The sequence below is a fragment of the Dermacentor silvarum genome, chromosome 6 (assembly GCF_013339745.2).
Source record: "Dermacentor silvarum isolate Dsil-2018 chromosome 6, BIME_Dsil_1.4, whole genome shotgun sequence".
Classification (NCBI taxonomy): Eukaryota; Metazoa; Arthropoda; class Arachnida; order Ixodida; family Ixodidae; genus Dermacentor; species Dermacentor silvarum.
The window spans coordinates 176,079,940-176,093,615 of NC_051159.1; the positions used below are offsets into that span (position 1 = coordinate 176,079,940).

General features: G+C 45.4%; 1 protein-coding gene across 1 annotated transcript in view; it reads left to right on the forward strand.

Moving 5' to 3' along the window:
* Nucleotides 1-13,676, forward strand: part of LOC119456432 (disintegrin and metalloproteinase domain-containing protein 10) — a 50,302-nt gene that overhangs the window by 23,670 nt on the left and 12,956 nt on the right. The window contains exons 9-12 of the mRNA XM_037718168.2: nt 197-347; nt 2,018-2,116; nt 3,192-3,385; nt 10,044-10,258. Coding sequence (XP_037574096.1) covers nt 197-347; nt 2,018-2,116; nt 3,192-3,385; nt 10,044-10,258 — 659 coding nt within the window. The remainder of the gene's footprint in view (nt 1-196; nt 348-2,017; nt 2,117-3,191; nt 3,386-10,043; nt 10,259-13,676) is intronic.

Below are 13,676 nucleotides of genomic sequence, written 5' to 3' on the forward strand. Positions count from 1 at the left end.
GAAAATGATGCATCAAGGAAGTATTTAACAGTATGAGCTTTATACACGTGTGGGTGCTCTTACCTATATATCATGGCTGTGCTCGTTATGGTAGTCTATCTGTTGGACGCTATTGTCAAACATCTGGCTGGATGCACTTCAGCCAGACAATGAAGTGCCCCGTCACACCCCTGCCTGCTTCCTTCTCCATGTGCAGAGGACGAGGGCCCGTTCTGCGGCAACAAGATTGTGGAAGGGGACGAGGAGTGTGACTGTGGCTATGAGGAGCAGGAGTGCATGGAGGACTGCTGCTACCCTCGTGAACACCAGGGCAAGGGCTGCACCCGAAAGCCCAGAGCCATTTGCAGGTACTGTGCGCTGTGGCCGAGAGTCTTTTATGCATGGTACCATTTATGTACGGCCTTTGTCAGACGTATACGGGCTACTCCACGGTTTCATCATATACAGTGGAACCACCATTATACGACATTGGGGGGACCACACAACACCTTCGTATAATCCAAGCGTCGTGTAATCTAGGCAGGCACGCTCAGGCTTGTCCCAAAAAATGAGTACATACTGCCTGAATAAGCCCGTGGCACGAACCTGGACTCCTCAAAAGGAGGTAGATTAAATTATAAAGAAATTACCGTATTTATTTGATTGTAACGCGAGGTTTTTTTCACAAGTATCGTTGCTTGAACTCAACCCTCGCGTTACATTCGAATAATGGCAGAATTGACCATTTCAAAACAAATATACTAAATCCCACAATTTTTATCATTACATTGGCAACCTGTAACCTTACGTGTCAATTTGCTGCCACATATGACCCACGTTGGCCACATGCCTTAAAAACTATGGATTCAGAACAGATTCAGCAGCGGCGAGCGTTAGTTTCATTTTACTCTGTGCAAGGCGCATGTGACGTCACACACGGCAGTAGCGGTCGAGAATAAAGTTAGTGAAGAAATTATTCTGCAAGTTACGGAACATGGCTGTGCATATGTCATTTCCTAAGTGTGTACTGTTTGAGATACATAGAGGTGGAATCTCATTGATACGATTCTGCATAATACGTCTTTTGGGATAATTTGTTTCTTCCCCCCCCCCCCCCCCCCAATAATACGATTTGGTTGGGCAATACGTTGCATGACACGACTTCCGGATGATACGCTATATTTTCCCGTTCCCTTGAAGATCGTATCAACAAGATACCACTGTACAGTGGAACCCGGATATATCGAACCCACATATAATGAATTGTGTATATGAAACAACTGTATATCCCTTTAAAAATTTCTGTAAAGAGCTTTATTTTATATATCGAATTACGAATATGTCGAACTTTTTTGTGGTACTCTTCAGATTTGATATATCCGGGTTCGACTGTATACACATTTCCAACATTACTACCAGTTGGTTTTGTTTGTGCGATAGCGATAGTTCGGGCTAAAACATACAACATTAATGTTTGCAGAGTGGCAGACACTACCAACCTCGTATGTGGTAGCTGCAACCACCTAGTGTCACGGTCTTGTACGGTCTTTGAAAGGACACTAAATAGACTCCCTAAATCTGTTTCGTAATAGAAAAAGTGAAGGTCAAATACCATTTCTTGAATCTTGCGCAAGAACGGCAGCGCCGGTAAGACATTGTGACATCGTGATTTTTTTTTTTTTTAATTTGGGTCATTATGGCTCAGTAAATGTCCTTGAAACTTGCCTCAAGTTGAGTCTTCTTTAGAATACGATTTAGTCCATCTTTAGTAAAAAATTAACTAGGCCTGGGCAAGTGCAGTCGAAACCTATGATATCACAAGAACTTCAAAGCAGCTGTGCCATCAGTCTTTCGTTATTGCGTCTCTTCTGGTTTACCAAGCCTTCTCTTGTGGCAAGAGTGGCCACTTTCTTTTTATTTTGTTTGCTGACATTAATGTGACATTAATGTGGGAACAGTAACTGATGTTACGAATATTGCACTCTTGCAGCTCTCAGCATGTGTGATGCAGTTGAAATTGCTTCTTGTCCTTGCGCAGTCCCAGCCAAGGTCCTTGCTGCACCAACAAGTGTGATTTCGAGAGGAAGGAGAAGCTGTGCAAGCTGGAGTCTGATTGCACGGAGCTGTCATATTGCGAATATCCTTTTTCCCGGTTACCTGGCTGCCAATGAAAAATATGTGCACTACAAAGAGTACTTTATCTGGTGCAGAGCTCAAAAAAAGAATTGTGTAAGTGCCTTACTCATCTTTTGAGAGACAATATGGTTAACTCTTTTATTAAAGGTAGGTCCTAACCAGTAATAAAGGCAGTATAGCTGCAACAATGTGCACAGGTATGTTTACATAGACCAAGCAGTCATAGGGGACCAAATTACGAGAAGGAAATCACCAGGCAAATAAAAATAGGTTTGGCACATGTGACACACACACTTGTGAATAGCAGCTTACTGTTATCCTTAAAAAGTGTGCAATTATTACATACTACTGGTACTAATCTATTGGGCAGAAATTTGTAGCATAACAAAGAAGCTTGAGAAGAAGCTAAGGAAAGCAAAATAAGCGATGGAATAGAAAATGATAGGAGGCATAGGGTAGTTCATGCAATGGGAAGAGCACATGACGGTTATTCTACTATAGTAACAGAGTGGGTGCCAAGGGCAGGGATACAAAGTTGAGGACAGAAGAGGATTAGATGGAGTGATGAGGTTAGAGAATTTGCACACATTTGATGGATTCCATTGACTTGAGACAGGGACAATCGGGGATCACTTGGAGAAGGGCTTTCGTCCTCCAGTGGGCATAAAACAGGCTCATGATGACTGCAACTAGGTGAGAGAAACAAAAAGAGGTACCAAACTCATTCGAACACTGTAATCGCATATCCGGAAGCTTCACCTCTATAGCTTGGCTTTTGTAGCCGACCTGCCACGGTAGCCCTGTGGCTATAGCCTTGGTGCTGGTGAGCTTGAGGTCACAAGTTCAATCCCGATCGCAGTGGCCACATTTCAATGAGGGCAAAATGCAAAAATGCTTGTGTGCTTAGGTTTAGCCGCATTTTAAAGAACCCCAGGGGCATGCCTCATAGTAATCGGATCGTGGTATTGGCACGTAAAACCCCAGTTTTTTTCTTTTGTAGTCGAGAAAAGCGGCCTGCTGTTAAAGAATGGCACTGTGGCATGCTGTGTTGAAGCCTTGACTTCCAGGTCTAGCACTGGGAAACAGGCAAGCTGTCCCAACCCGGTACACAAGCGCAACAAGACAGAGTGCAACAATGGCACCCAGGTGTGCTGGAGCGGGGAGTGCAGTGGCTCCATCTGCGAGAAGTACGGCATGGAGGAGTGCTCCCTCACGGACGACACCAACCCATCGCCCGACAAGATGTGCGAGGTGGCCTGCCAGGAAAAAGGTCAGCAGAAGGCTATGTTATGTACTGGTTTTCAAAACGTTTTATACGATGTTGCTTTTTTATTGTGTTAAATGGCAATATGAGAAGAGAAATGCTGACCATGCTAGTTAACTGCTTTCAAGTAGGGCAGCCTGCTCCTCTGCGGAAATACAGTGAATATTGAGTAACCAGTAGTGGCAGAATGGCCTGGAAGCCTTTTTAGTTGCCGAGTATCTTGCATTTGCGTCCATTTTGCAAGATAGTACAGTAGGCGCTCGATAATTCCAACTCGAAGGGGACTTCAGGATTTTGTTTGAATTATCAGAATTTATCATAAATACGATTCGGGGCAACATACGAACTTGTGTTGTAATGAAACACTCGCATACATTCAATAATACAGTCGAGCCCATTTATAACGAACATGATAGTTCAGCTAAAAGTGGTCGTTGTATCAGCAGTTCGTTATATATGGACTCACCCCTAAATACACTCGAAAATAAATCGCACTGAAGCTGGCATCAGTAGTTAAAATTTGGCAGCACTTTAGTCCAAAAACCATATTTTCCGTCATTTTCGTTCCTGGTGCGTTCCCGCACCTAGCTGCAAACTTCCATTAGAAACCCCCATCTAAAGATTGAAGTGCGGCGTCGTGTAGCTCTTTCAAAACGGCGCCCGGTTCCAATCACCTGTTATTTCGAAACTGCAAGCGATGCCGCGATTTTTTATTCGAGCTTGTGCTCTAGTTGGCCGGAAGTGTAAATTTTGGAAAGTACTGCGGCATGCCGCCACTCTGCGAAGGTCTCGGACATCATGGTCTCAGTACATCTCAGCATTACGACTGCACGTCAGCCACACAAGAGCCGTAAAATTGACGTTATCTATGTCGCTTCGGGCGAAAAAAAAATGCGATGTTCGAAATGTAAAACTTCACTGTGAACCGTTATCGGCAACGCGGAAACGAAGTGCCACCGAATCGTGATCGCCTGATAACAGCGTAGTAACCGTTGACCCTTTGCAACATTGCGTGGCGGCAGGGCGTGGTGCAGCGTTCATGTCGACTCGGGCCACGTCGACAGGAACACTTGAGCGGCCGTTGTTCCCATAGTGGAAATAAGGGGGTCGTTCCAAATCGTTGAAACAGGCATAATGCACATGGTGTCGTACGGACAATTGTGCAAGGACGAGAGTGATGCCGCTGTGGCATCCAATATCACGCCAGCGCATGCTGTTAGTGCTGTACGCGGCACACCTCTGCCCTGGAGGCGTGCCACATTTCGTTTGCATTGTTCCAAAGCTTGTTCTTCGCCTTTAGGATGGTCGTCAGTGTGCTCTTCGATATCCCACAATTCATTGCTACTGAAGCCTCCTTCACTCCAGCATCAACTTCTTCTATTGCAGCCAATTTCTCCTTTACGGGATAAGTTCGACACTTCCCTCGAGGCGGCATGATGGAACGATAAAATGCCTTGGTGTGCGAGGTTGGCTGAAGGTCACGCGTGTCATTTTTCGTACATGCCGCACCTGCCATCTCAGTCATTGGTTTTTAATTTTTTTTAATTCTCTATCAACACACGATTCTGTTGGTGCACTCAATTTGGCTGCTTTGACATGTGCGCAAACCAGGAAAAGGAGAAATGCGTCATTTCCGTACATGCCACGCCTGCCGTGTTGTTTTTTCTCCCTCAATCAACACATGATTGTTGGTGCGCACGGTTTAGCTAGGTCGGCCGCTTTGACATGTGTAGGCAGGCAATCGGCTTTATTAGCGACTGTTAGTGCTATAATAACGCAAATGTTCAGCTAGAAGCGACAAAGGCAGCAGATATCTTCCGGCACGAACAAGCAAAAAGCATGAATTAACTGAATTGATGCAATGGCGTAGTTTGAATTACCTAAGCGGCTTTAAAATACATTGAAAACATAGCGGGCCAATCAAAAATTAGAAATTTGTTTAAGTTAACCGAAAGTTTAAATTATTGCGAGTCTTCTGTACTAAACAAGAAACCCCACCTTGCCTGTATTTGCTGCTGTGTCACGTTAAACCCATCATCTTTCTAGCAAGCGGGTATTTTTAATATACAACACACATTTTCACTAATAGAGAGAGGTGTTCTGATATATTCAACAGCTTCAAATAATGCATTGAATGTTGTCCTATTAGATTCAGTCCTCCTGTCGATTAGTCTGTACTATTCACAAATTAAACTACTTCTCTAATAGTTTTCAAATACTTGACATCAAGTGCCCACAATTAAGCATAAAACCAAAGCTGAAGTATGACAACTTTTATCCTACTTGCCATAAATATAAGTAAGAAAAGTTATGTTGTAGAGTTTGGTGCATCCTTCTGAGAACCAAGCTTTTCCGGCTAAACCATGACATTATTTGCACTCACATTTCGTTTGGAAAAGTCATTTAGCACTGGTAATTGTTTGGTACAATTTATGGATGCTGCACCTATGTATCTTAGGTATAAATCTGGATACACTTCACTGTGGCATTGTTTGATACATAGTAGTGGCACTATCACTATCGTCATAGAAACCTGTTGTGGTGGTTTCACGATACCAGATACCACTCGTGCATACACACATATCTCCATGCTGCCAAAAGCAGAGTCCATTCAGCACTCGACGGCACAAGGGAGAGTGTCGCCACTGTGTTTCCAAGCTAAGCAAACAGTTTGATGGAAAATTTGGCAGCTTTTGTTGACACAATCATTGTACAGCTTTCAAAGACTGAAACGGGCTGACTGGCGGGCTCTTGCGTTGTTTGTGTTACCACATGACTGCAGCGTCCATTTTCACTGATGTGATGAGTCTCCTTTTCCACGTTTGAAGCCATGCTGTGCTTAATGCATGTTTTGAGTGGGTTGTGTAAAAGGTGCTGTAATTCATGATTTGGGATGCTCTCAAGGAATTAAAGGGCCCCTAAACCACCCAGAGGTAGAAATTTAGTTGTGATGTTGCAGTTGTGCACGAGTCTGCATGTGATGTGTTTTTGTTGTCACCGATCTCGGGGGCGTGCGGGTGTTATGAGAGATGGAGAGGGAAGACGCTTGCAACACAGCAAGCATGTTTTAATCCCACCACAAACTCAAAAACCTCAAACCAAAAACTCAAATACGCACTGAACAATGAATAAATAAATGCTGACAAAAATACAACCTAAGGAACTAATAAACACTAAACATGTCCTTAACTGCGCCTACACTAATTCTGGACGTTTTCTACTCGAAGTCTGGCAACTCTGCCTACTGTTGTGGCGCTACTGGAATGGAACGCTCTTACTGAGTTCGTCACTGTTCTCGTTGCTCGTTTCTTCCCGGCGGGAATCTCGTGGGACCTTTCTTCATGTGGTTGTCTTTTCGCCGACCGTCGCATAAACCTTGCTGCATTGAAGTCGGTCCTACCCTTTAACTCGCTCGTCTCGGGAGCCTGGGTAACCCGGTCGCTGTTGCTGACGTGGCCGGGAGAGGTGACGGGTTAGGCCAAGCGACGTGCTCGGCCGCCGCTTCCGTCCAGCTTCTTTCCCGAGTGCCGACGTGGCGTTCCGGGGATCATCAAACGTGCCGGTCTGCCGTGGAGGAGGGGTCCTCTCTGGGGTGCCCGGTCCTGCCGTGAGAGGCTGCAGCCAGTCCAGGAGCCTCACTCGAGCTTGCCGAGGTCGACGGCCACACCATGGACGGCCAACGTCACGGACTCGGCCGGACCCCCAAGTCTCCCGTCGCCAGAGCGGAGCTGGCGATGCGACCTTCCTGGCCCGGAGCCACGTCGATAATGCTCGCTCAGCCTTGCTTCTCCCCCGATGACAGCTCGGATCACGCGCCTCGCGCGCTCGCGCCGTTCGGAACGCTCCGATCACATCGTCCTTGTCTTCTTTTATGGCACCGCCGGCGTCTTACTCATGACACTGCAACGAACACGTAGCTGCAAGAATTTTTCGAAATGGTGCTGTAATAGCGGAGTTACACGCGTTTGATGATCGAAACATGGCCCTCGCTCGTTTCACTCTTTCCTTCACTACGCTCCGTTCGTCGGATGGTCTTTCGTTCTTGCCAAGTGCTCCTCCAAATGTCACGTGACATAAGTCATTGCCAACGCACTTTTCAAAACACTGTCCACTTCCAATTAAGGCACGTCCATGCTAGCAGCAAACATACCGACGGCGAACCGGCCTCCAGTGCCGTAGCTAGTTCTTTATTACATGGCAGTACGGCTGCTGCGCGAGAGGTGTCCAAAGTAGACATGGCCGGTGCACTGCCCACCACACGACCGACGGGCCAATCGACGACCGCGAAGCTGCGCGTCTCCGTCATTGGCGACACAAACATAGGCTGCAGCTTGTGTTCCAAGCAAAATAATTTCCACTACATGAAGTGATGCGTAAATTGTACATTTTATGAAAAACGATATTCACTGTCAAATGTTAAAGTGACACTAAAGCAAAACAATAAATCAACTTAGACTGATAAAGTATTCTTCAAAAACTCTGCTGTCGTTAATTACACTGCAATAGGTCAATTATTAGAAGAGAAAATGAAGCTCAAAGTTAATTTTTTTGAATTTCACTCAGAAAGCACAACGTCAGCACTTCAGTGTGACGTCACGACTTCTAAAGTAATTTTTCGTACATGGGCCACGTTGAGTCAGTAAAAGTTCGCGAAAGTTGCCATATTCAGTCTTTGGCTCCTTTAGAATACAATGTAGTAAATCTTTACCACTGAAGAATTAACTGAGACCTAGAAGACGCTGTCAAAATCCATGACGTCACGGATAGCTGGTGCGGGAACTTCAAGGTGGCGTCGCAACTTGCCTTCTGTGTTTTTCGTTTATTTCTGGCTTAAGCGGCTTCTCGCGGTAATAGGGGTGTTTTCTGTATTGTGGAAGGGTAATCTATTGATACAGAAGAAACAGTTTTTCCTTTTAGTGTCCCTTTAAACACGAACGAGAGCTCCGATACTTGTCGAGCTCAGCTGCAGTGCAGGGCTACTGACGGCAGACGACCGGCTCGGCTGTGCTCACATCGCAGCCGACGGCGCTGCTAATATCAGCGTACTAATGCGAAAGCGTTAAGGGCCCCGTGTTGCAGAAAATTGGGCGTCAGCAACAGCCATCAGCAAGTGGAGGAGAAAATCATCCCCAACCACCCCGACCGCGCAGGCCCTCCATGTGATGCAAGGTTTTGGTGAACAAAAATTGAATTTATCATAGTGAAATCTGTCAGAAAATTGGTAAAGTACGACTTTACCTTTCGGCGTCAGATTCACCGTCGGATTGTTTCCCAATTGGCGTCGGATTGTAATTTGAATGTATGAGAAAACCTAATTCTGCTACAAGGAAACTCAAACACAAACCACTTTTCCAGCATTTCTACCAGACCTACAGCTTCACGTTCGGGTACTTTACTTGCGAAAATCATATCCAGATAGCTCTCGCATCCTAGGCAGGTCAAAGTGGGACTTCGCCTGCTAATTCATTTTGGACATGCGCGCGTCAGGGCAATAGCAAACAATTAATAAAATAATAAAAAAGGTGCTAGGGCCTTCACATTTTAATATAAAACCACTTATATTGCCCCTGGGAAAACGTCTTTCCAGCAATGCATTTCTGTTTAGAAGTGAAGCCGACTTTAAGGAGATCTTTGTAAGCTAGCTGGCTTTCCCACGTTCAGTGTTGCAGTGAATGAAGCCTACTTGCCGTATGCGAACGGGTCCTGATAATGCTATCGCATTCCACTCTTAAAGGCGAAGCTTAAGCATACTCTAAGTTTTTTTCTTCTTTATGTACAGTTATTGAGAAGAGCAACAATAACGGTTAGAAAAACATTGTTGCTTGTGAGCGTCAGTGATTCATTCCGAAGCGCCGTCCGCTTTAGATTTGAAGTGAACCAGAGAAGGCCTAGCGACGATATCGGCACCGTCGAGCGATCAGTGGCAGTGAGGCTGCCGGCAAAGCCAGAGTGACCACTCCTCGGTCACTGATTGGCCACTTCGCTGTAAGGCTGCCGTACAAAAGGGTCCCGGTCCAATCCTCTCTACGGCAAGGGAATCTTGCCGTTCGCGAGCAAAACAGCCGTCGAACGGTTGCCGGCTAATGGCAGACGGCGAGTTACCATGCCGGTAACGTAGATGGGCCTTAGCCGCAACTCCGCGCTTCTCGGCTACCCGCTGTTGCTGCCGTGCCAGCCCATGCTCATGCGAAGAGTGTCGCTATGGACCCTGTGTTGCGTTGGTTTGAAGGTCTTATGCAAAGGTGGCGACTTATAGACCGGAAACCTTACTTCATATAGCTGTCTGCTAATTTGCTGTCGCAATCGATGCTTCGCTTTTAGGGCGAAACTGGGACTTTTTTGTTCATTGCAGCTTCAGTGTATTGAGAGTAAATCTTGAGCAATAGTTGTATTTCTGTATGAAAGCATCAGGTGCGCGGTACTGTAAGGGATTTTTTTTTTTTTTTCCTCTTTTGGTCACGGAAAACGGGTGCGCGTTACAATCGAGTAAATACGGTAAGCGTTTCTTTGTCAAATTTTCGTGCCGAACCTGCATATAGTGAAGTCCTCTTTATAACGGAGTTTTTCGGGAATTTGTAAATTTCGTTATATCCAGGTTTAACTAAAACCTTTTTATAGTGAGTGCAAATTTCTTCACTTTTATTTCGCCTTGTCTCTGATGCAGACAAGCCCGATTCCTGCAAGAGCACGTACGAGATAGAGCGAATGAAGGAGATCCGAGGCATAAAGCTCCGGCCGGGCTCACCGTGCAACAACTTCCATGGTTACTGCGACGTCTTCCAGAAGTGCCGCAACGTGGATGCTGAGGGTCCACTGGCACGGCTCAAGCGACTCCTCTTTGACAAGCAGTCATTGCATACGGTCAAGCAGTGGGTCACGGTCAGTGTTGTTTTCTGTAGCAATAGTAGTTGTGGTCTCTTACACTTGTTTTTATGACATAGTCCAACCAGTCTTGTCCAAACTGCAAAAGAGAAATGTGAAATTGCTTGCATATTTAGATTTCATATTATAAAACAAGTGGTTAAAATTTATCTAGAAAACTCCTGTATGGCATCCCTCATAGCTTCTGTGTTGCATTAGAATGTTGAACACCATGCATCAGTCATCAGTTTCACTTACCATTGTGACAACTGATGTGTTGGCGATGTGTAGAACAAAAGCGTGTAATGAAATCTCCAGATAAAGAAAATGTCAGTCTAGCTCCAGGTGCAGTGTTCCAGGTGCAGTGTGCAGACAATGTCACACACATTGGGATGCTTGAATGGTCCCAGCTTATGGCCGGGACGGGGTAATGGTGTAGTATAACACCAGTTTCAAAGGTCTATGTCTCCAATATGGTCAGTAAAATATGCTAACATTCGAATTAGTTTGTGCCCAAAGCACTTTTCATTATTCCCAGTCAGTGTCTGATAGAATGTAATGCATCAAAAGTGCTGCCACAGTGAAGTCCATTACTGGTGCATTTCTACTTCGGTGAAGTTTTCTCATAAGCAAATATGGAAACCACACTCCCCTATGGGAAAAATTACCGCTTTCCTTCCCACGGAAAAAGCAGCAGTTTTCGAGTAGTCTAGTAATACTTTTTTTTCCTGTCACAGGGCATGTTTGATACTAAACTGTATATAGCATCACATTGTAGAGGAAGAAAATTTCTTTTCAACGGCGCTAGTCAGAAACAGCATATTCATTAAAAAGATAATCATATAAAATTTTATAAAATGAGAAGTTTATTAATATACGTCAATGTTAGTTTGCAGAAAGAGTACATATAAAAATTTCAGAATCTAAGGAAGGGATCTGTGCAATAATTCAGTAAATATCAGCTTTCTAGGTAGAAAATTTTCTGAGATACAGTCAACTTCCGTTAATTTGACCCTGGTGGGACGATGAAATAGGTCAAATTATCCGGCAGGTCAAATTAAATGAGGCAGAAAAAGCACCAAAACACACCACTGATTCATTTGACAGTATTTGCCCCAATTTTGACATGCCCTCAAATCTAACATGCACCCACTTTTTATAGGTTTAGTGTAGAAAACTAACGTAAAAATGACATTAGAGCTCTCAAAGTAAAAATCGAACGTGCATCTGATTTTTCAGCAAGAATGTTGCATGCCTCTGAATCTGGCAATAAGAACAAGATGAAACCAGCGAACTGTACCTTCACTGAATGGAAATTTATGAACTTGATGTCTATCGTCATCACTCTCACACAGCACTTTATTGCTGTCTGTGAAGAACCGCAACATGTCGTCCTCCATATAGTCCATAGTGTGTTTGATATTCTGTATTTATCAAACTACTTCGCAACAATTGCAAACGAAATGGTGACCCACACCTAGACTAACCAATTCACTAATTCATCCTGTGACGCATGCGGTTCTCCGGGATGGCAAGAAAACATGACACGACTTGTTGCCACTAGCTGAATATGTAAACTAATTTATCGTTGCTTGTTTGATATCTAATTACATCGCTCAGGCAATTTTCAAACAGAATTTTTGCTTTGAAATCTTCCTGGGGCAGGCTGATTATAGTTATTTTTGAAAGGAGGTAATGTGTGTTCGACGCATTCACTGTACCTTAAGTACCAAGACGGGCACTGCCACTATTGGAGTCACCACTGCAGTCACCATTGGGGTTGGGCACATGCGTGATGAGCAGCCTGCAAAGATGCAAGTTTAGTATCAAAATAACGGAAGTTTGGCCGCACAGAATGGGTGCCAGGTGGGACTTTAGTCAGAATTGAACAGAAGCCTACTGTACAGAAGAAAACGTTGGCTCTAGCATGCTGCCGAAGTCATCTCCCAGCTGTCTTCTAGTGCAAAAACCTTCCTTTTGCGTGGCCACCGCCAAGTGAAGGACATTGACACCCTGCTGATACGAACGATGATCTTTAGAACACACAAGATATATTTAGATCAGCACATGGCATCTACAAAAGGGTTCGAAGAAGAAGGCGAAACTCTGTACTTAAATCTGAGGAACCAAACTTAAGTTGTCTTGCATGCCAGTGCTGCTGCCATCATCCAATAACCGACGCATCAGAATCGGTAGAAATTAGATGTTTCCGTAGATGAGTGATGTGCAGCGTCGATGCCATGTTGGGAACTACGAGCGCTCATCAAGCAGACTACACCCATACTCCGGAGGCACTTTAAAAATCTCCCTATGGCAGAAAAAGGAAACAGAAAAGTGAAACTGAAGAAATAGTGCCTTTATTACCCATTAGATAGTGATAGCTGTCCGAAAACACTCGGAGAGCGGCAAAATACAAATTTGCACTATCGATATCCTATTGGTGAGAATCTGCACATGGGCAGGAAAGTGTTAACGGCCAACTGAAATGAAATTTGACTTCGGCTAAACTTGTTATAGATGAGGTAGTATATAGATGAGAAAATGATCGCCAGAAGGCGCTACTGTGCCTCCTGACAGCGCCCCTGATGTGGAAATGTCAAGCAGCGCGGTCGCGCCGTGGTGCAGTCTCCGCTTTGCTTAAATTGTTTCGCCCGCGCCTTCCTTCGCTGCTCCTGCTCACAGCGCTCCGTTTTCGACGGCGGCAGATCACGTGCTTGGTGAACAGCGATGCAAAGACTGCAATGCGGTTTCAAGAAGGTTGCCGACGCCGACAGCTTTTTTCGGGGCGGCAACCTCAAGTAAGGGGAGCGTCTGCTTGTACACGTGTATGGCTTTGAACAAATTGTGGGCAGTGATGTGACAGTGAAAGCCAAGTGCGTGTCAGAGTTGTCCAACAAGATTGTATACAACATCAAGTTAGAGGTACAGTGGAATCTCGATGATACGATCACGGCTAATACGAATTTCCGGATGATATGAATTTTTCTGTGGTCCCGGCCGAGCCCCATTACTTTGCAACGTGCTAGAGAACGGTTGTTATGAATCGATTTTCGACCCACGTCGGTTGATACGAATAAACGCCGCCCCACCCCGACGGCCACGAAAGAAAACAGCGCGCAGCCACGCGCTTTCTCCCTTTCTCTTTTGGTGCGGAGGCGCGGACGTGGCGCCGGACAGCGCGGAGGCCGCGACTGGACGCGAAGAGTTTGAAGCGGTGGCGCTTTTGTGCTTTTCCTCCTTTCCCGCGTGCCATCGCCCGGACGGAGTGACGGCTGTGCTTCGGGCGGCGTTCTATGTGTTTGAGCCATTTTGCCTAGTCGCAGCTAGCTATGTCTACCGAGATACGATCTCTGCTGATTCGCGCAGCCGTACGCCGAGGCGCGGGAGCCTCTGTTGGCGCGTCTTCCGTCGACTGCGTTATCGTTGCCGGAGTCAC